Source organism: Neofelis nebulosa, chromosome 13 (genome assembly GCF_028018385.1).
Source record: "Neofelis nebulosa isolate mNeoNeb1 chromosome 13, mNeoNeb1.pri, whole genome shotgun sequence".
Taxonomy (NCBI): domain Eukaryota; kingdom Metazoa; phylum Chordata; class Mammalia; order Carnivora; family Felidae; genus Neofelis; species Neofelis nebulosa.
Window position 1 is genome coordinate 11,556,334 of NC_080794.1, and position 21,839 is coordinate 11,578,172.

General features: G+C 43.1%; 1 protein-coding gene and 1 pseudogene across 2 annotated transcripts in view; one reads left to right on the forward strand and one right to left on the reverse strand.

The window, feature by feature from the left end:
• The window catches only part of LIPK (lipase family member K), a 26,759-nt gene extending 10,144 nt beyond the window's left edge, over positions 1-16,615 (reverse strand). For both annotated transcript variants that reach the window (XM_058696284.1, XM_058696283.1), the window contains exons 1-6: positions 16,511-16,615; positions 13,359-13,473; positions 10,370-10,568; positions 8,108-8,217; positions 6,718-6,854; positions 551-697 (exon numbers count right to left, since the gene is read on the reverse strand). In XM_058696284.1, the coding sequence (XP_058552267.1) occupies positions 551-697; positions 6,718-6,854; positions 8,108-8,217; positions 10,370-10,568; positions 13,359-13,473; positions 16,511-16,615 (813 nt within the window). The remainder of the gene's footprint in view (positions 1-550; positions 698-6,717; positions 6,855-8,107; positions 8,218-10,369; positions 10,569-13,358; positions 13,474-16,510) is intronic.
• A 692-nt stretch (positions 16,616-17,307) lies between these two features.
• On the forward strand, positions 17,308-17,486 carry LOC131494185 (U2 spliceosomal RNA; annotated as a pseudogene).
• Positions 17,487-21,839: the final 4,353 nt, after the last annotated feature.

Sequence of the window (21,839 nt, forward strand, 5' to 3'; positions counted from 1 at the left end):
TGGAGCCTGTTTCCGATTCTGTGTCTCCCTCTCTCTCTGCCCCTCCCCCGCTCATGCTCTGTCTCTCTCTGTCTCAAAAATGAATAAACATTAAAAAAATTAAAAAAAAAAAAAAAGAAGTCAGTAGTTCACAAAATGACTATTTCTAGATCACCTATGAAAGTGGAGAATTGGTTTAAAAATTACAGATGCTTGGGCATACTGAAATTCTACTTCAGTAGGTCTGAGATAGGCAGACCTCAGGCACAGTGAGATAAATTTCAAAACCATAGTCTTCATGTCAGTGGAGGACTTTTCCAATGGTGGTGCTTTGGCCAACAGCAAGAGTTGGTGAGAATGTTCAGTGGCAAAGCCTTCTCAAATCCTCCTGCTAAAGCAGGTGGAACCGCCTCCCGCCCCCCAGCTTCAGTTGGAAGCCATCAACATGTAATTTCAAATCAGGAGACAAAAAGGAGACCTTGAGATGTGGCTTTCGCGCAATTCAGAACACATTCTCCTCTCCTCTGTGAACAAAATAATTGCTTTTCTGGATCCGACTACTTACACATACCATGTTTAAGTTTTTTGGGTCAAATCCACTCAAAGTAAACAGGAAGTTGCTGCAGAGATGACGGAATAGCTTCCGGTTGCATACCTTGGTGGCAATGAATTGGTCAAAAAAGGTATGAGGGTAGAACATCTTGTCACCAAATAACGCCTGCAAGATCAATTTAAGATGCCATCAGATTTCATGGATGTGGATGTCAAAAGTGGAAAGTGAGTGGTCATTCAGCCAAGGACTGGACAGAGGTGATATCTGCTCAGTGCTAGTCCTCAGTAAAATGGAAAGGCCTGGTAAATTTTGTTTTTGGTTCTCCCAACCCACCTTTGTGGTCTTCTCAACACCTCTCATGATTCCCTTTCCCAAGGTCCTCTACTTGGGGTGTTTTTCAGAATGCCCTGTGAGAAATTAGCCACCGTAGGAAATTGATAAGGCTTTGGAGTCACAGATACCTTGGTTCGATTCTGGACTCTGTCTTTACACCTTAGGGAAGTATTTAATTTCTATTATCCTGAACTTTCTCAATGATAAAATAAAAAATTAACATGCTATGTTGTGAAGGACTGTTGTCAAGATAATAAGTCATGTTTAAAATGTACCTACTGAATCTCCTAGAACCTAGTAAACATTCCCCAAACAATAGCTATTATTACAAGTAGTGAATGATACAGACTTAATGAGCCATTCCTTCCAGAATCTTTTAGTAAAAGCTTCCAGAGGCAAAACTTAATTACCCTAAAATGAATCTTTACTAGTGAAATTTCAGGCAATGTTGCCAGTGAGTTGAACTTACTTTTTGAACTTTAGGAATCCCTTCAAATTAGAACATACATTCATATCAAACTCCTGTGCATATAAGACGAATCTTACCTTTGCTTCACAAAAACTAGTTTTATAATCTTAGGATAATAAACTAGATATTAGGATGAAAAAGTATCTTTTAATTCTTTTGGAAACATCCATTTACAGTAAAAAACAAAAACAAAAACAAACAAACAAAAAAAACAACCAAAACAAAACAAACCTCGCTTATCTTTTTCCTGGAATCCTTTATTGACTGGTGATTACAACAATCAATTAGATTAGATTAGAACAATAATAACTAGCATTTATTTTTATTGCATTAGTGCACGACAAGATCTCAGGCTATCTTTGGTAAACTCGGTCCGGTGAATTCCTCCTGGGTAGAGTTGGTTGAATTCTGAATTTGAAAAGTGGTTATTTTATATGATCAAAGGTAATCTTCATTTAATGGAATATTTGATATCCCATGGAATATTAATGAATCTATGATACACCATGACTTTATCTACCCCTTCCTACAGGAGAGGGGGAGGGAGGAAGGGAAAAAAAAAAAAAAAGAGAGGCTATAATTGTTAAGCTAGTTCAAATCATATTTCTTTAGGTCGGGAAGGCAATAATTAACCATGGCAGACATTATCTAATTCATTCTGGCCTCTTATTCATTTTGTCTCAATCACTGGGACACTTGAACAATATATTAGATAATTTATTAATCCACTTATCAAATTGTAACTCTTCCTGTGTAACTGTCTACACGGTAATTAGTAATAGCCACAGACACATAGAGAGAACTTTTTTTTTGTTTTGTTTTTAAAGAATGGCTTCTTTAAAAAAAAAAAAAAAAAGACTTTATTTTTAAGTAATATCTACACCCGGGGCACCCGGGTGGGCTCGGTCGGTTAAGCATCTGACTCTTGATTTTGCTCAGTCATGCTCTCGCATTTGTGAGTTCAAGCCCCGCATTGGGCTCTGTGCTGACAACGACTCTCTCTCCCTCTCTATCTGCCCCTTCCCTGCTTGCTCTCTATTTCTCAATCAAAATAGAGAAAAATAAACTTAAAACAAAGTAATATGTACACATGGGGCTCAAACTTAAACCCTGAGATCAAGAGTCACGCGTTCTACCAACTGAGCCAGCCAGGTGCCCCTGAACTTACCTCTGAAAAGAACGTTTTCATCTATTCTGTTCTCAAGTGCAATAATCTAAAAGGAGTGGCTGGCACATGAATACGTAGTGAAGGTAGGAAGCAGGGTCTGGTTTTCACCAGTGAACATTTTTCTTTTTCTTTTTAACATTAAAAAAAAATTTTATAGTGTATTTGTTTATCTGGAGAGAGACAGCAACAGTGCGACCAGCGCAGAGCCCCATGGGGAGCTCAAACTCACAAAACCACGCGATCGTGACCCGAGCTGAAATTAAGAGTCCACTGCTTACCCGACGGAGCCACCCAGGCCTCCCCTAACATTTTTCGTTTTCAACGACCAATATCTTCATCATCCACCCTTGGCAGAAACTCCGTATGAAAAGGAAGTACCAGTTCAGAGAAGTGAGCAACCGTGGAAGCATGATGTGAAGAAAGAGGTTAGGGGCACCTGGGTGACTCAGTCGGCTAAGCGTCTGACTCTTGATTTCACCTCAAGTCATGACGTCACGGTTTGTGAGATGGAGACCCAAGTCGGGCTGTGCGCAGACAGCGTGGAGCCTGCTTGGGATTCTCTCTCTCTCTGACCCTCCCCCATTCACATGCACTCTCTCTCTCTCTCCCTCTCTGTGTCTCAAAATTAAATAAACATTCAAAAAGAAGAAGAAAGAGGTTCTATCTGCCATAAAAGACCCTTGTTCTTTATTCTGACAGCCGGTATTTCCAAATACTGGGTGAATTAGCATGGCAGTCGCTGACTTTACCTCTACACCCATGCATGAGTGACTCAGCAAAACGGTCATATATTTACCCAGGGACAAATAACTGCTCCTACCCCCTAACCTAAAAAGAGAGGAGAGTAATGCAGGCCAGCCAGCCACATTGCACCCATTTGTACAGCGTGGTAAACATGGCTTGTAGAATGTAATTCCAAGTTCATTCTGGAGGGGGCGTGTGTGTCCCATAACAGCACAAGATTCTTCAATTTGCTCTTTGGGTAACTGGGTGAATTTAAAAAGGCACCACTTCTTTTGGGTACACGGCTCCATGCAGGGTCACATGACTTGCCAAGCCGACCATGGGCTGGATGCCGCTGTCCGTGGCTTGCTGAGCGGGGCACCCTAAGGATCCCGGACTGACTTCTTCAGGCTGGCATTGAAAAGGTGGGGGAAATAACTACACAGAAGAAAGAGCACCCACCATCGATGACCTGGTCAGATCTGGGTTCAAGTTCTGGTTCTGTCACCCACTAGCTGGGTCATTCGGGACAGGCTGCTTAGGCTCTTTGAGCCTCACAGTTTTCTTTTAAGAAACGAAGACAATACTAACAATGCTCACTGTTTAAATAACATGTAAGGAGCAAAGGGTCAAAGCAAGCAAGATACAAGAACACGTAAATGCCCAGGGACCAAACAAGGGGCGGGAGCGAAGGAGGGGATAAACAACTGGCAAACAGGAAATCTGAAACGCCAAGTGCTGTGGCTTTGAATCCAAAATAAATTCAGTGAATTCTACTAGATAATATCTACTGAATACCTGCTGTAGGCCTGGTACTATACTTAAACATGTATCATCTCAGTGACTCTCCCAAACAACTTGACAAATTTTTACCCATTTTTTTACTCATTCATCCATGCATGCGTGCATTCATTCATTCACTTTCAACTTTATTGAGGAATAATTGACACCATAAGACACTAAATATCTTATAAACGAAAGTTTGTACACTTTGACCTACATTTCCCCATTTCTCCTTCCTCCAGCCCCTCGTAGCCACCGTTCTATTCCCCTTTTCTAGGAAATTGGCTTTTTAATATCAGATTCTACATATAAGTGATTCAGTACAATATTTGTTTTTCTCTGTCTGGCTTATTTCATTTGGTGTTATGCCCCCCAGTTTCACCCATGTTGCAAATGGCTGTATTTCCTTACTTTCTTTTGGCTCTTTAATACTCTTTAAAATTTTCCCATTTTCGTTTGTTGAGAAATCTCTACACTGTTTTCCATAAGGGTTATACTAATTTACATTTCCACCAGCAGTGTATAAGGGCTCCCTTTTCTCAACATCCTTGCCAACATTTGTTATCTCTTGTCTTTTTGATAATAGCCATTCTAGAGGTGACTGGGTGGCTCAGTTGGTTAAGTGCCTTACTCGATTTCAGCTCAGGTCATTATCTCAGGCTTCATGAGTTCAAGACCCGCATCTGGCTCTTGGTTGGTAGCTTGGAGCCTGCTTGGAATTCTGTTTCCCTGTTTCTCTGCCCCTCCCCCGCTCATGATCTCTCTCTCTCTCTCTCTCAAAAATAAATAAACATTAAAAAAGATAATAGCCATTCTAACAGGTAGGAGGTAATACTCCATCGTGGTTTTGATTTGCATTCCCTGATGGTGAGTGATGGTGAACATCTTTCCATGTACCTATTGGCCATTTGCATGTCTTCTTTGGGAAAATGCCCTTTTTAAAATTGGATTACTTGCTTTTCTGCTATTGAATTGTATGAGCGTTTATATATTTTGGTTATTAATCCCTTATCAGATACATGGTTTGCAAATATTTTCTCCTATTCTGTAGGTGGCATTTTCAACATATTGAAATGTTCCCTTTGCTGTGCAGAAGCTTTTTGGTTAGTCCCATTTGTTTATTTTTGCCTTTATTGCTTGTTCTTTTGCTGTCTTACCCAGAAAATCATTGGCCAAGACCAAGGTCAAGGAGCGCTTTCCCTATGTTGTCTTCTAGGAGCTTTATGATTTCAAGTCTTAAATGTAAGTTTTTAATCCGTTTCAAGTTAATTTTTGTGAGTGGTATAACATAAGGGTTCGGCCTCATTCTTTGGCACGTGGCTATCCAGTTATCCAAACACCACGTACTGAAGAGACCATCTTTCCCCCACTGTGTCCATAGCACCCTTGTCAAAATTTAGTTGACAATAGGAGTGGGTTTCCTTCTGGATCCCTAACACACTGCTCTATGTACCTGTTTTTATGCTAGTACAATACTGTTTTTATTACTATAGCTTTGCAATATAGTTTGAACTCAGGAAGTGTGATGCCTTCGCTTTAGTTCTATTTTCATAAGATTGGTTGGGCTATTTGGGGTCTTTGTATTTCCACACAAATTTTAGGATAGGGTTTTTTTTTCTATTTCTGTGAAAAATACCATTGGAATTTTGATAGGGACTGCACCGAATCTGCAATTCACTTTGGGCTGTATGGACATATTAATGGTATTAATCCATCCAATTTGTGAACATAGGCTATCTTTTCATTTATCTGTGTCTTTGTGGGTTGTATCAGTATAGAATTGAATCCCCATGGGCTAATTTAATTACTTCTCACAAACCCAAATCTCTGGCTTCCGTAAAGATTATCTTACTTTTATCCGCTTTCACTGAAATCACTGAACACAAGGATCGCTCTTAGTCAGCCCTGGGAGAAGCCCATATCAATATGGAAGAGAAAAACACATTAAGCCACATGGACCAATTCACTTCAGCTGAATAACTGATCAGATTAGTTAGCCGTCAGCTAGCACAGAGAATCTGGACTTCAGGATATTGTCCAGATTTTGAGGACTTGACAGACTGAGAATCACTAAAAGCTGGACTTTCAGTGATGGGGGGAAGGTATGGTCTGTGCAAATCATGACAGCAACAAGTAGCTGATATTTATTAAAAGCTTAGAACGTGCAAGTCCTGGTTCTAAGGGATTCACATGTCTGACCTCAATCCTTAAAGCAGCCCTATGCGTGGGAACTATTATGATCCCCCCCTTTACAGATGAAGAAAATGATTCCCCAAACATTTCAGGTCTTGGCCAAATTTACCCAGCTAGCTAGGATCCAACCCCATGCCATCTGGCTCCGTGTGGTGATTTTAACTACTACTCCATACTTCTCCTGAAAAACCAAGGGCTGCCAGAGAGAAATTTAACCTACTAGATTAAACAAATCAATTAATCGAATCAACATTTGCTTTATCTGTGGTTGAGGAATGACATGGACAGAAGCCTGTAGATGTGTATTTAGACAATAGTGTATAATGGCATCGGAGTGAGCCCTCTGAACCTTGTTGGTAAAATTACACCACGGTACGTCTCTATCGATGGCTTATATCTGTTATGGTCTCAGAAGTTTATAAAATGCCATTTTGTCTAAGGTTCTCTTCGCTTGAAATCAGCGAAAACGGAGCTCGTTTTAGTTACTACAGATTTAAACTTGGAGGAGCCACATACCTTGACTACTTTTCTGGAAATAGTTGTTAATTTTTTCATAGGACTTTGGGTGTATTTCACCGTGATGACTGGAGCCAATGCGAAAAATATCTTAATCCTTTTAGCCAGCTCTGGATTTGTAGAGAATGCTATGAAAGCTGGAAGGGAAGAAGACACTAGTTTGTAGGTTTCGAACAATTCTTCATTCATCGTAAATGATAGCAAAAGTAGTCCTATTAAAAAGAACAACAACAGCAACTGAAAAAAAAACAACAACAACTTAGAGTAAGTACCATCTGTAGGAAGAATTCTCTAAACTTCTCAAGGGTGGAATTGACTAATTCAAAATACAGTGACTTTCTTGTCCCTGGAGAATTTAAGTCTACTGGTAGAGAGTGTTGCAGAAAGGGTTCAAACACCCACTGTGGGGCATACCTAGGTAAACCCCGAGGGCCATTCTCCTTTGGCCACGCTCCTTAATACTAGACAACATTGGGCTATGATTGTGGCTTCCCATTCAATAGATGCGTGGAGATTTGAGCACGTTACCTCCCCACGCAAGTCTCCGCTTTCCCAATCTGCAAATGTGGAAAACAGGATCCTTCGCGGATGAATCTTTTGAAGGTTAAATTACGTATGCATAAAACTGAAGGTATTATTTGGCATTCTCACCATTAGAAAGGATTTCCAAATTCAGTCGTTTGTAATACATGGATGATAGCGATCTCAAATGTTTGTAGGTCGCATGAGAGGTGTGGGGAAGATGCATTGCCTAGTACGGGCGTGGAAAGACCTACTTTACGCCAGAAACCTGATTAGGATCCAGATACAGAAAAGAGCCTGGTGGAAATGGTGTTGGTATTGTTGAGGCGTCTAGCTAATGGGGATCAGGGAAGGGAGCGAGGTGCCTCGTGGCATTGCCCACACGGCCTCAGTGCCTCTCGGAACTGCAAAAAACACTGATGGTGACATTTCATCCCCACGATCTGTAATTCTCTGCTTTCTTTTTGGTGTCCTCATTAGACTGCAAGCTCTTTAAGGGAAAGATGCATATGATTTTTGTCTCTACCTCCCCAGCATCTAAACCGGTGTGACAAATGTGTGTGGTATACACAAATGAATAATTCTCTCTCCCTCGGGCTTAGCTACCAATCTCCAACAATCTCCAAATTCAACCGGGGGTGGGGGGGGGGAGGGGGGGCAGCCCGTGTGTGTGTGTGTGTGTGTGTGTGTGTGTGTGTGTGTGTCCCTGTTGTCATCCTTGTTTTAGTTACTCTTTAGAAACCAGCCAGAGGGTTTCCCAGGTCGAGTCCACAGGCTAGAGACACTGCGCAGAGGGAGGTAGCCCTGACCCCTTCCGTGAACACAGAAGGTCCTCTGACACTCTCAGGTCACCCCTGCCCAAACACACCGATGGTGGTGCCTTGGGAGTGGCCCACGTAGTAGAGTCGCTCTTGTCCCGTTTTCTCTGCAATAAAATTGATTGTGGCTGGAAGGTCGTAGTTAGCCATCTCATCCAAACTGCCAAAGAGAAAGAACAACAAAATTGGAGAAAAAACACCTCATTGTCAGGCCTACAGTGTTCGAATACCTTTACTGCAGCCACAGATACTTGGCGCTTGTCGATTTAAGACTGGAGTCAATATCTAGCATTAGGCATCTCTGCAACTTCTGAGGATGTCACCTTGATTGCAAGAGTAACAGGGTTAAGAAACCAGAGTCAGAAAAATCTGCTTTGCAGAGGCCCACAGAGGATCTTCCTGTAAGGCTGGTCATGTTTCTCCTCACTCTACGGCAGATTTACCAAACTCCCTTGAAAAGAACAATTCCTGGAATGCCTACGTTGTAAACAGAATAAAGCAAGTAGATTTGTAGACCTCAGCCTGGACAGACTGCCTCGGAATTTCCGGGGAAGAGGCCTGGTAATCTGCACGTTTTTGCAGGGCCTCTTTTCCTGTGCAGAGTTGGGAAAACGCTCCCCTAGGGCATATCCTCATGCTGTCTGTCATCACCCGTGACACAACAGCACTGGGGTGTGGAGTCAGGAAATGCCATGTGGCTTCTAAGAATGAAACCAAGGAACAAATGACTTCAGGGACCTTCAAGGCAGGCTTCTTAGCTCCTGTGTCAGCACGGGGCTTCCTGCTGTAATGAAGCAGCCGTGCCCCAGGGGCACTGCTCCTCAGTCATTCTGTGGTCAGGATTTCTCTTTCTTTCTCCGGGACCTGGCTCCAGGGACGGCTTCAGCCCCGCCAGCCTATGGTTTGTTCACTACGGAGTGAATCAACATTTAAAATACCATTTGCGCAAACTCTCTCTAGGCTCCCTCTTGGCTTATCAGGGATGTCTGGCTCCCAGAATTTTCGCCCAGAATCTTGTTTCTGGTCCCATTTCTCGATTGGTTTCCTTTTTCCTCTTTAGTAAGCACACCTTGTAACCTTCCTCTGGGGTCCACACTGACAAAGTGAGAGTCCTGGAGTTAACCTTCTAAAGATGACCTTTGCGTTTTGATTTTTTTTTGCATATATACCTTGCACACACACGTCCTCCAGACACCAACACATGGGCTTTTTATTGCTTTTACTTATTAAATTTTTTTTTAATTTTTAAATTTTAAAGCTGGCTTTAAATTGAAGCTGGCTCCAGGCTCTGAGCTGTCAGCACAGAGCCCAACGCGGAGCTTGAACTCAAGAGACATGAGATCATGACCTGAACGGAAGTCAGATGCTTAAATGACTGAGCTACCCAGGTGCCCCAACAAGTGGGATTTTTTTTTTTTAATTTTTTTTTCAACGTTTTTTATTTATTTTTGGGACAGAGAGAGACAGAGCATGAACAGGGGAGGGGCAGAGAGAGAGGGAGACACAGAATCGGAAACAGGCTCCAGGCTCCGAGCCATCAGCCCAGAGCCTGACGGAGGGCTCGAACTCACAGACCACGAGATCGTGACCTGGCTGAAGTCGGACGCTTAACTGACTGCGCCACCCAGGCGCCCCAACAAGTGGGATTTTTTTTTTTTTTTTAAATTTTTTTTTTCAACTTTTTTTTTATTTATTTATTTTTGGGACAGAGAGACAGAGCATGAACGGGGGAGGGGCAGAGAGAGAGGGAGACACAGAATCGGAAACAGGCTCCAGGCTCCGAGCCATCAGCCCAGAGCCCGACGCGGGGCTCGAACTCACGGACCGCGAGATCGTGACCTGGCTGAAGTCGGACGCTTAACTGACTGCGCCACCCAGGCGCCCCAACAAGTGGGATTTTTAAAACAAATATCAGTGCAATGAATAAGGACAATTTCTTCAGAGCCTGGGTAGAGGAAGATACGTTTGTTTCTTTCTTGAGTATTCCACTGGGTGTGTTTGCACAGTAAGGGAAAAATCAAAGGGTGTTGGTCCATATAAATGAACAAAGCAGAGGCACCTGGGTGGCTCGCTTGGTTGAGCATCTGACTTTTGGTTTCAGCTCAGGTCATGATCTTGTGGTTTGTGAGATCAAGCCCCACATTGGGCTCTGTGCTGACAGCACGGAGCCTGCTTGGGATTCTCTCTCTCCCTCTCTCTCTGCCCCTCCCCTGCTTGTGCTCTCTCTCTCTGTCTCTCTCAAAATAAATACACATTAAAAAAAAATAGATAAATGAACAAAGTACACACTTCATCAGTACGTATCTCTTTACCTGAAGGCCCAGAATTCTCGTGATTTGGGTGAAAATTTCAAGTGTTTTCTGGACCAGGTGTTTCCCCGGCTGTTCCCCAGCCACACATCATAACCGATGTCTGCCAGAAGGAAAGCCAAGCTGTTGTTCGGAAGGTTGCAAATCCAGTTACTGGCAGACGCAATTAACCCGTGTTGCAAATACACGACAGGCTTTGGAGCTGCAAGACACGGGCGACAAGAATTTCATGTCTGAACCCTCTGAGCATCTATAGGAAAATTCTGTTCCTGACTTCCTCTGATATAGGACAGAGGTTAAGGGATGAAATGTGGCACGGGGTAAACCTGGGTTCTAGTCTTTTATGAACTACTTACTTGGGCAAGTTATTTATCCTCTCGTGTCTTGTTTTCCTCCTTGTAAAATTTTGATTTAAATAATATATTGTGTTTTCCATAGGTGCTGGAGTCAGGCTGTTCTTGCTTAGAATCTATTCCTCCCAGCACTAACCCCTTTGTGCCTCAGTTAACTGATCTGTATAATGGGCAACAGTAACAAATGCTATCTCATAGTAGAGTCACAGGAATTAAATTAGGATAAAAATACATAAAAGACTGTCCAACACAATAAATCATTTCCCCTATTATTATTATTACTTCTACGAATAACATTTTATTTCTTAAGGAGTCTCTGTTTAGAAAACTAAATTTTTCTCAAAATAATAACAGAAACAATAAACATGCCAGTTTTGAATATTGACGAATGTCAGGCACTAGGCTAGATTTTACACACAACCGCATCGTTTCATTTACATCGTCGGGAAGCAAAATGCAGAGACGTTCAGTGAAATGTTGTGTGACATAAAGTTGTTAACTTGATATAAAAGTCCTGCTCACAATGTAGAATTGGAGCAGCTTGACTGAGGAGAAAAGAAAAGGAGGAGGTAGGGAGGTGGTGTTGAGACACAGACAGTAGAGAGAGAAGGGACTGCCATGTCCCTGGCTTTTACAAATGGTTTGTGGTCCTGTGCTGGTACCCACGACCCCCTGAGCTCACTGTGGCGCTAGCCCAGCTTCCTGAGATCAGACAGGCTACACGGGGAGATACTCTGGAAGAGGCTCTGGCCACCACGACCCAAGGAACCGAAGTCTATGTCCATTCAATCGAACTTTCCAGGGAATGGAAAGAAGAGGTGTTACTAATTCTCCTAAATCATTGCCAAAGAGCAGTCAGAGGCCGTAGGCCCTCTCTGATCTGAGCCCCCACAGCTTCTCATCATACAGACAGCCGTCCAGCTCATGCGTCTTGGCAGCTACCTTGCCTGGCAGAGCTGAAATCGAGTTTGGGCAGACAGAGTTCTCACGAGTGTTTACAAAGGTCATGGAGTTTTCTGGGGGCTGGCGGTTGGTTCTATAAAGTCAACAACATCTCCCTCTGTTTTTGAAAAGCTAGATTTTCTCTTCACATGATTAAGGATTGTGATACTGGGAGGTTTTGTTATACAACACTCCAAAGTATCGAAGGAGCTAAGAAATGAGAGAAAAAAGCAAATAGTGACTTTGCTAAGTGACTTCCTCTTTCCTCTACAGGGATCCATCTTGATTGTAGGGAACTAGAAATGGGTGTTTAATTAAGTTTAAGTATAGTACAAATAGGGTCAGACTTGCTTCAAAAAATTTTTAATATTGGGGCGCCTGGGTGGCTCAGTCGGTTAAGCGTCCGACTTCTGCTCAGGTCACGATCTCGCGGTCTGTGAGTTCGAGCCCCGCGTCGGGCTCTGGGCCGATGGCTCAGAGCCTGGAGCCTGCTTCCGATTCTGTGTTCCCCTCTCTCTCTGCCCCTCCCCCGTTCATGCTGTGTGTCTCTCTCTGTCTCAAAAAAAAAAAAAATTAAAAAAAAATTTTTTTAATATTTATTTATTTTTGAGAGAGAGAGACACAGAGCAGCAGGGGAGGGGCAGAGAGAGAAAAGGAGACACAGAATCGGAAGCAGGTTCCAGGCTCTGAGCTGTCAGCACAAAGCCCGACGCAGGGCTTGAACCCACAGACCATGAGATCGTGACCTGAGTTGAAGTCAGACGCTTAACTGACTCACCCACCCAGGAGCCCCGGGTCAGATTTACTTCAAAAATGAAGTCCCAATGCCTTAGGAAGAGAACTAATTACAAATGAAGTACGTTGAAAAGCTATCATAGTAGCTGAAGCAAAAGATGGTGATCACGTCCAAGCTGAGAGGAGTTTTTGGAGGAGAGAGAAATTTAGAGGCAAAATTGATAGATCTTGGTGATTGGCTGGATATAGGAAACGAGGGAGAAAAAAGTGTCAAGGTGACTCTTAGGGTTCTGGTTTTTAAGCCTGAAGAGAGGGTATCTCTAGAATATCCTGTGTGTGTGTGTGTGTGTGTGTGTGTGTGTGTGTGTGTGTGTGTGTTTTGGAAGGAAGACAAAATGATGGAGAAAAAAGAAGACTACATAAACAGTATACAATTGACTTTTGAACACCATAGGTTTGAACCTTGTTGGGTCCCCTTATGTGTGGATGTTTTTTTGAGAAATACAGTACAATACTAGAAATGTATTTTCTATTCCCTAAGATTTTTCTAACAACATTTTCCTTTCTCTACCTTACTTCATTATAATAATACAATATATAATATGCATAACGTACAAAACATATGTTAATTGACTGTCTATGTTCTTGATAAAGCTTCCGGTCAACATTAGATTATTAGTAGTGAAGTTTTGGGGGAGTCAAAAGTTATATGTGAGCGTTCAGCTGCTTGGAATGGGGGTAATAGTGTCCCTCACCCCCCTGTTGTTTTAGCCAACTGTATATCTAACTGCTTTCAAAAGTCCCAAGGATTATACAAGTGAAATGGAGTCTAGCGGTGGAGGTGATGAGTTTCTTCTGGAACAGGCCAGACTATTTCAGAACAAAGGCTACCCTGGTACTGTGAGGAGACCTAGGAATCTCTGCTTTAGGCATGATTCCTTCCAAAACAAAATAAATCCTACTTTTTCTTGGACATCCTCTTCCGTGGGGAATCCTGTAAATTCCGAGGACATAACCATCCTTGGTCACTACGTCATACTCTTCATAAGGATAACCCCAGTAGGAAATAATCTGGCTCTGAAAAGAGGGGAGGAAAATAGACACATTCATGATGTCATGTCTTGATAAACTGCAATGTGGTACTTTAAGTTATACAACTACTGTTCCATGACGTCCTGGGACAGAATGCAGCAGGAAAATCAGGATAACTTGAGGAGGGTTTTAGGAAGAGGTTGCATACAGAAGCATGGGAAGGCGAGGTAGGGTGACCGTACATCCTGGTTTGCCTGGCTTGGTATGACGAATGCACCCAGGGTTCACTCTCAAAACATTTGCAAACGAATTATATGGTCATCTGATGAGGGAAACCATGGGGGATTGTGTGGTACCCTGTGGCTAGTTATGAGTGAGTTGTTCCCAACCCCCCATGAAGGGAGGTGGGAGAAAGTGGTCACCAGGCCCAGAGTGAGATAGAGAGAAAAGGGCACATGGAGAGGAAGTATGGCCTTTGGCAGAAGGGCACGGCCCGCTTAGGGTGACCTCATGGAGGAATCCAGGGCAATAAATCATCTGATCTCACCCTCTTTCCGCCTTCTGATCTCCTGCTCAAGATCTCAGTTGGCTGAACTGAACGGAAAACCAAAGTCAAGGGAACTTGTTGCCTCACTTCTGACAGGTCAGCTTCTTGGGCAGAGAGAAAGGTGTGGAGAAGACAGAGCGGACCCAGTTAAAAGAGACGTCCCACAGAGATACACACGCAAGAGGGGAAGTACCGTTTACTGGTCATCTTCCGCACAGAGCAGTTTATGTCCCCTGCTTGTTTAATCCTTACAACAGGTCTTTGAGATGGGATTATACCCATTTTACAGCTGAAAGAACAGTGTCAGCAAGATGAGCAATCTACCTGAAACTGCTCTAGGAAAAGCTAAGGACAAAATGAAAGTCTGAGTAAGTTGAGCTCCAAAGCTCACGCCTTTGCCACAGGATTCTGCATTTGCCCATGCAACGTGCACCAGACATGTGCCTATATTATGGGACTATTTAAAACAGTGGTTATGAGCCTAGATTCTAGAGACAAACTGCACGGCACCGAATTCCCGCTCTTTCTCTTGTTAGCCAGGCAACTTTGGGCAAGTTATTTAACCTTTTTGTCCCTCGTTTCCCTCAACCGTAAAATAAAAATAATACTAGTGTTTTTTCACAGATTTGCCCTGAGGGTTATACATAAAATATCTAGAACGATGCCTGGCACAACGTAAGTGCTCTAGAGATGTTTATAATTCTTGTTATCTTTATAGAATAATTAAGAACCAAAAAGCACCCAGGCTGGGAAGGAAGAGAATGTGTGCGAATATGACAGGAAGAGGGAAATTTCGATACGAGGACATATAGCCATGGACTGTGAGTTCAGCCATGTAGGAGGTTAGGGGCACCTGCTGGATAGTGTGGAGAGAGGAACACACAGGAGACAATAATTAGAAACTTTGACAATTTCATTCTTCTTAAGGTTCTAACACAAACTTGGCACTGGTGAAGACATCAATGGTGCATAAGGTATACAAGCTGTGGAGCATCCCATTGGAATGAAGCCCTAATGGTGGACATTGTCAGTCATTTGCCTCCTTTTCTTTTTCTCTCTCTCTTCCTTCCTTCCTTCCTTCCTTCCTTCCTTCCTTCCTTCCTTCCCTCCTTCCTCCCTTCTTTCCTTCCTTCCTTCTTTCCCTCCTTCCTTCCTTCTTTCCTTCCTTCCCTCCTTCCTTCCCTCCTTCCTTCCTTCCTTCCTTCCTTCTTTCCTTCCTTCCCCCCTTCCTTCCTTCCTTCCTTCCTTCCTTCCTTCCTTTCCTTCCCTCCTTCCTCCCTTCTTTCCTTCCTTCCTTCCTTCCTTCCTTCCTTCCTTCCTTCCTTCCTTCCTTCTTTCCTTCCTTCCCTCCTTCCTTCCCTCCTTCCTTCCCTCCTTCCTTCCCTCCTTCTTTCCTTCTTTCCTTCCTTCCTTCCTTCCTTCCTTCCTTCCTTCCTTCCCTCCTTCCTCCCTTCTTTTCTTCCTTCCCTCCTTCCTTCCCTCCTTCCTTCCTTCCTTCCTTCCTTCCTTCCTTCCTTCCCTCCTTCCTCCCTTCTTTCCTTCCTTCCCTCCTTCCTTCCCTCCTTCCTTCCTTCTTTCCTTCCTTCCCTCCTTCCTTCCCTCCTTCCTTACTTCCTTCCTTCCTTCCTTCTTTCCTTCCTTCCTCCCTTCCTTCCTTCCTTCCTTCCTTCCTTTCCTTCCCTCCTTCCTCCCTTCTTTCCTTCTTTCCTTCTTTCCTTCCTTCCTTCCTTCCTTCCTTCCTTCCTTCCTTCTTTCCTTCCTTCCCTCCTTCCTTCCCTCCTTCCTTCCCTCCTTCCTTCCCTCCTTCCTTCCTTCCTTCCTTCCTTCCTTCCTTCCTTCCTTCCCTCCTTCCTCCCTTCTTTTCTTCCTTCCCTCCTTCCTTCCCTCCTTCCTTCCTTCCTTCCCTCCTTCCTCCCTTCTTTCCTTCCTTCCTTCCTTCCTTCCTTCTTTCCTCCCTCCCTCCCTCCCTCTCTTCATTCCTTCCTTTATTCCCTCCTTCCCTCACTTCCTTCCTTCCTTTCTTCCCTCCCTCCCTCTCTTCCTTCCTTCCTTCTTTCCTTCCTTTCCTCCCTCCCTCCTTTCTTTCCCTCCTTCCCCCTTTTCTTTCTTTCTTTCTTTCTTTCTTTCTTTCTTTCTTTCTTTCTTTCTTTCTTATATTCTTTGACTAGCACACTATTCCATTCCACTTTTGATATAAATTTAATATAAATTTCTGATATAAATACATTTTGATATAAAGATCATCAGTATGAACTCTTGAGACTGTTCTTCAGGAAACCACCATCAGATGGTACCTCAAGCCACCAGGAAAGGGAATATTACTGGCCCAACTTGGCTTGGGTCTTTCAAAGCTTAGATTAGTAACTTTCAGCTACTGGCTAACCACACCAGGGAAAGGGGAGGAAGCACAGATTTAGTCGATGTAGAACTGGTTGTAGACAAGCACATCGATTATATCTAAATTATTGTATATAAAATGATGATAAATTACTACTTCTTTATCTTAATGTTTTCTTTTCTTAATGAATGACTTACAATATTCATAGTAGCCTCAGGATTTGTGATGCCTCCTTTCTTGTGATAACCATGTATAGGTCCAAGAAGAAGCATCCAGTAGGCTGCTGCTAAAAGCTGCCACATTGGGGGTCTTCCTGGGAAAGGAAATATTAACATACGTGTCATCAAACAGAATTCTGAAAGTGAACTTTGCTGGAATCCTTCTATAATACTACTGCGAGAGAGCATGGGAACATGCTTCTAGTGTACACTTTACCAGGCAATAAACTTAATATTCAAGACTCATTCCATGAAAAATCAGAAAGTATAAATTTTTACTAAGAAAGAAGGAAGGAAAGAAGGAAAAAAAGAAAGGAAGGAAGTCAACTTCAAGTAAGTCTCCAATAGACAGCTGAACAAAAGAAGGGAATGTAGAATTTGCAGAAAGAGAAATATAATGGCCAATATATTAATAAAGCACACTTAATATCTCTAGTTATCAGATAACGTAATTCCTTTTCTTCTGATCAGGGGAGTGAGTGCTGGCATAACCTTTATGGAGAGAAATTTATTAGCATGTCTTGCAAATTTAAAAATATTCATCGGGGTGCCTGAGTGGCTCGGTCGGTTAGGCATCCGACTTTGGCTCAGGTCATGATCTCACGGTCCATGAGTTCGAGCCCCGCGTCGGGCTCTGTGCTGACAGCTCAGACCCTGGAGCCTGTTTCAGATTCTGTGTCTCCCTCTCTCTCTGCCCCTCCCCTGTTCTTGCTCTATCTCTCTCTGTCTCGGAAATAAATAAACGTTAAAAAAAAATTTAAAAATATTCATGCCTTATTGCTTCTTGGCCTTTTGGCTAAGATCTGTTCTTTTCAGTGTAATATCTGATGCATCTTTTATCTGAGGACAATATATTAAATAGATTTTTGGAACTAGAAGAGGGAATAGGAGCTTGCTCTATTCCCTCCATGCATCAACCTGGTATTGCTGTAAGTCCAGGAACAATGCACCCCCTGGGGGGAACAAAAAAAAATTCGTATCTTTCACTCAGTAATTCTATCTCCAGCAGTCTAGCCAAAGGAAAAACAATATATGTGTAATAATAAAAAAATATATTATAAAATCATTCCTGATTATGTATCTTAATATAGTGAAATTTACCACATAAGAGATCGATAAAATAAATTATGGGTGAGAAAGAATGGAATTGTTCAGCCACCAAGTATGTTTATAAGTGTTATGTGAAATTTCTATTATATAATATTGAGAGAAAAGCGATGTGAATTGTGCATATATTTTGAAGCCCAGTGATAAAACAAATTATAAAGAGGAAAAAAAAAGAAAGAAAAAGAGAAACCCCTCATGATTGACCGCAAGACCTGACCTTTACTGCCCACCTGCATGTACCTGTCTATATTTGTCCACACTTTCCTAAAGTTCTTTTTTAAGAACTTACTTCTAAGCTTATATCTTAACTCAGGAAAAACCCATGATGGGCACAGCATCCCATGATGGAAACAGAAACGACCCCGCAAGCAATAATGACTGCCGGAGGGAGAGCTGTGGTGGCCCAGACCACCCAGACCAGTTTGAACTCAACCCCTGACTCACACCTGCACAGAGGACCATGCTGTGACCAGCTGTTAACCTCTACCTCATTATAATACTAAAATCTCCACCCAAGGAGGAGCAGAAGCCTCATTTACATAACATACAACCTGTGTATAAGCATGTTTCCTTAAGGTACAAGTATGACCTTATGCCTACCTCCATATTGGATGACGAGGCTCCTCTCTCTAAATATTCATCCTAACCCTATGTGAAAGGAGCCCATCCCATCGGGGATTCCTGGCTTTGGAAGTTATTCCCCATGATCTCCTTATTTGCTGCCCATAAAGTTTATTTTGTGTGACCACATAGACCAGTCTCTACCTATGACTCACCAAGGAGTGAAGTCATGTGAGTTCAGTTACATAAGCACCAAATTTTAATTACGGTTATATTTAGATGGTGACTATTTGGGTGATCACTTTCTCATTTCCTAGGACTTTCCATGCTTTGTAATTTTTAAATTTTATTTGTATTTTTTGAGAGAGAGAGAGATTACGTGCACAAACACATCTGTGCATGAGCAGGGGAGGGGCAGAGAGGGAGGAAGAGAGAGCATCTCAAGCAGGCTCCCCGCTCAGCTGGAGCCCAACACGGGGCTCAGTCTCACGACCCTAAGATCATGACCTGAGCTGAAATCAAGAGTTGGATGCTCAGTCAACTGAGCCATCCAGGCTGGATGGAAATTCTGGAAATGATGGGGGAGAAAGATGATTATATTCCTCATTTGGCTTTGAGACCACCTAAGTTTATTTTTTTAACTAAAAAAAATTTTTTTTTTTTATTTTAGAGAGAGACAGAGAGCACATGAGCAGAGGAGAGGGGCAGAGGGAGAGAAAGAGAATCTTAAGCAGGCTCCAAACTCAGCACAGAGCCTGACATGGGGCTGGATCCCACAACAACGAGAGCATCGCCTGATCTGAAATCAAGACTCTGATGCTTAACTGATCCACCCAGCTGCCCTGAAACCACTTAAGTTTAAAAGCAACAAAATGAAGACAGATGGTAAATCGCAGCCGGTAGGAAATGGAAGGATTTTTCAGAAGATGCCTTCAGTATTGTCATAGAAAATTCCATGAATCTCTCTCTTGGATTCATCAAGATCATAATCTCTGTTGAGTATATGTATGAACATAATTAATGTATAGTATAATTAATACGATTAATGTAGTAAATATGTACTTTTATATCAACATAGCACATTTGTATGTAACTAATATTGATTAATAGAACTTAACTCTGGTTGATCACAATGGTAGTGTTAACACCACCAACAGTAACAATGATCACTATCACAACTATTGAAAGCCGATTATATGCCAAGTTAGGTGTCAGACATATATGATCTCATTTCATTCTCAAAATTATCCCAAGGGATAGGAAATATCATCTCCATTTTATTTCAAATGAAATTGCGTCTCAGAGAGGTCAAGTCATGTGCCTGAGCTCAAACAGAGTGATGACGGCAGAATCTGACTCTTGTTGCCAGACCGTGAAGGAAATTTACCGACCATTTTGTGCCCTTGACCAACTGGTGGATGCAGAAAAGGTTTACAGGGCCCTCTGGCTACTAAGCGCCTGATTAGTATAGGCATCATGATTACCATTAAAAAAAAACCCGCCCCAAACCCCACAGTGATAACTCTTAGAATCCACCCCAGCCAAAGTGAATGAGACTCTGTGGCGGTGTCCAGGGATCTGCATTTTCAGATTCCAAGTGATTCATATGTCTTCCAGCGAGTGAGAAACAGCTAGGTGGCTGGGTTCCTTGCGAACAGAAATGTTTTCCTTCTCATTTCTGTCTCTCCGGAGCTGGCACGGAGGGTCTCACAAACCGTGAGATTACAGCATGGAGGTTCTTATGAAGGCTTGTCAAATAAATAAATGGGTGAAAGACTGAATGAGTGCACGACTTAATCTTAAAGATGACCCCATGCTGACTCACTATTTCGTCCGCCAGTGAGCCCTCTCGCTCAGGTGTAGACACAACAGGGAGAACCAGAAACGGAGCTCCACACACGCTCTAACTAGAACCCCTTGTACTTACTCTTTATCGCACTTCCCTGAGGCATTGACCAAGACGTTTTGCAAGAACATTCCAACCAGCAGACCAGAAAAGCCCTGATGGCAATAACGAAAGGCCTAGAAGACCACCCCCACAGGTGCCCTTCCCTGCCTGTGGCTACGCACCCCCATCCAAGACGGAGCACCCTGCCTCCTCTCCTGCACGTACCCCTCCCCCTGTCCCCAAACTCTCCCATGAAACCCTAGGTGTCCTTGCCACAGAGAGGTGGGTTGTTAAGACAGGAGCCTGTCACCTCCCCCAGCTGCCACCTCTCCCCCCCCCCCCCCCAATTAATCCTTTTTTTCTCTTCCAAACCCTTGTCTGGCTTCTCTTGAGCCGAGTTTATCTGAGTTTGTTGGGCAACAGTGCTGGCAGGCCAGCCCAGAACTCTGTTCTCTATTCGTCGGGACCCCTGGTCCCCACCGAGAGGGAAGCTGGCCTTCGGAGTCCCAGGGCTTACCTGCTTGTTCCCTGAGTCCGCTGCTGTGATCATGGATCAGTAACAATTCCTACCCGCCCCCACCCCCCATCCCTTCATGGGTCCTCTCTGACAGGTAGGCTTTGAGAGTTGATTACACCCTTAACTCAGGATTTATCTTATGGGAAATCATTAGGGAGTTTTTTGTCTTTAATGGTCTTTTGTCTCAAAGCATTTACAATTTAGATGCCCCGGTGTCTGCAGAGTGGTTGGCATTTGAGGCCTCCGAGTTACAATCCTTGCAAGTGAATCTGAAGGCCACGCTGGAGAGCTGAGGTGGGGTGGGAGGGGGGGAGGGGTAGCGGGGGAGGGGGCCTGTGCAGAGGAGGAGCGCTAGGTGGCTTTCCCGGGGTGCAGCTGGTAGAAAGAGCTGGAGTCTTCCCAAGGGATGGCGCAAGAATGTACCGGTCATGACAGGCTGTGCTTTGTAGCCGTGACATAGAGCCCCTTTGGCCGCTTTGTTTCATACCTCTGTGCAATGGGTCTGGGTTTGGAAGGGCGACGTGTCCCGACAAGAGGAGCCTGCGTGTTCCATCCTGTGGCAGGTTCTAACCCAACAGCCTTTCTTCAGGCACCCCTCCCCAGGCCTCTGCTTACCTGGCCTTTCCAGGGGTAAGTGCCCTGCTCGGCCCTATCTGAGCCTCGTAGTATTAGCTATCACTGTCGGGTGAGTCTGCCCGACTTAGACACCTCTCCTTCGCGACACTCCAAGAGTCCTCGTATTTCTCTGACGTGTTTCCATGACAGCATCTCACGTTGACATCCTCCTGATTCACAGCGGTGCCCAGAGATGTTAGGACTAAGAGCGCAGACACGACAAGTGCCAGGGGTGCTCAGTCCTTAAAGGTGAGATCCTGGGGCCTCAAGTCGCCAGACTTGGTCAACACAGGTTATGGGTATTTTAGATTTATTTATATAAAGAGATTATATATTAGACATATATATATATATAATCTATCTATCTATCTATAATCTATATATATAATCTATCTATATATATAATCTATCTATATAATCTATCCATATATATAATCTATCTATATATAATCTATCTATATATATAATCTATCTGTATATGTAATCTATATATATGTAATCTATATATATACAATCTATCTATAATCTATATACATATATATCATCTACATATATATAATCTATCTATATACATAAACTATCTATATATAATCTATATATATAATCTATATATATAATCT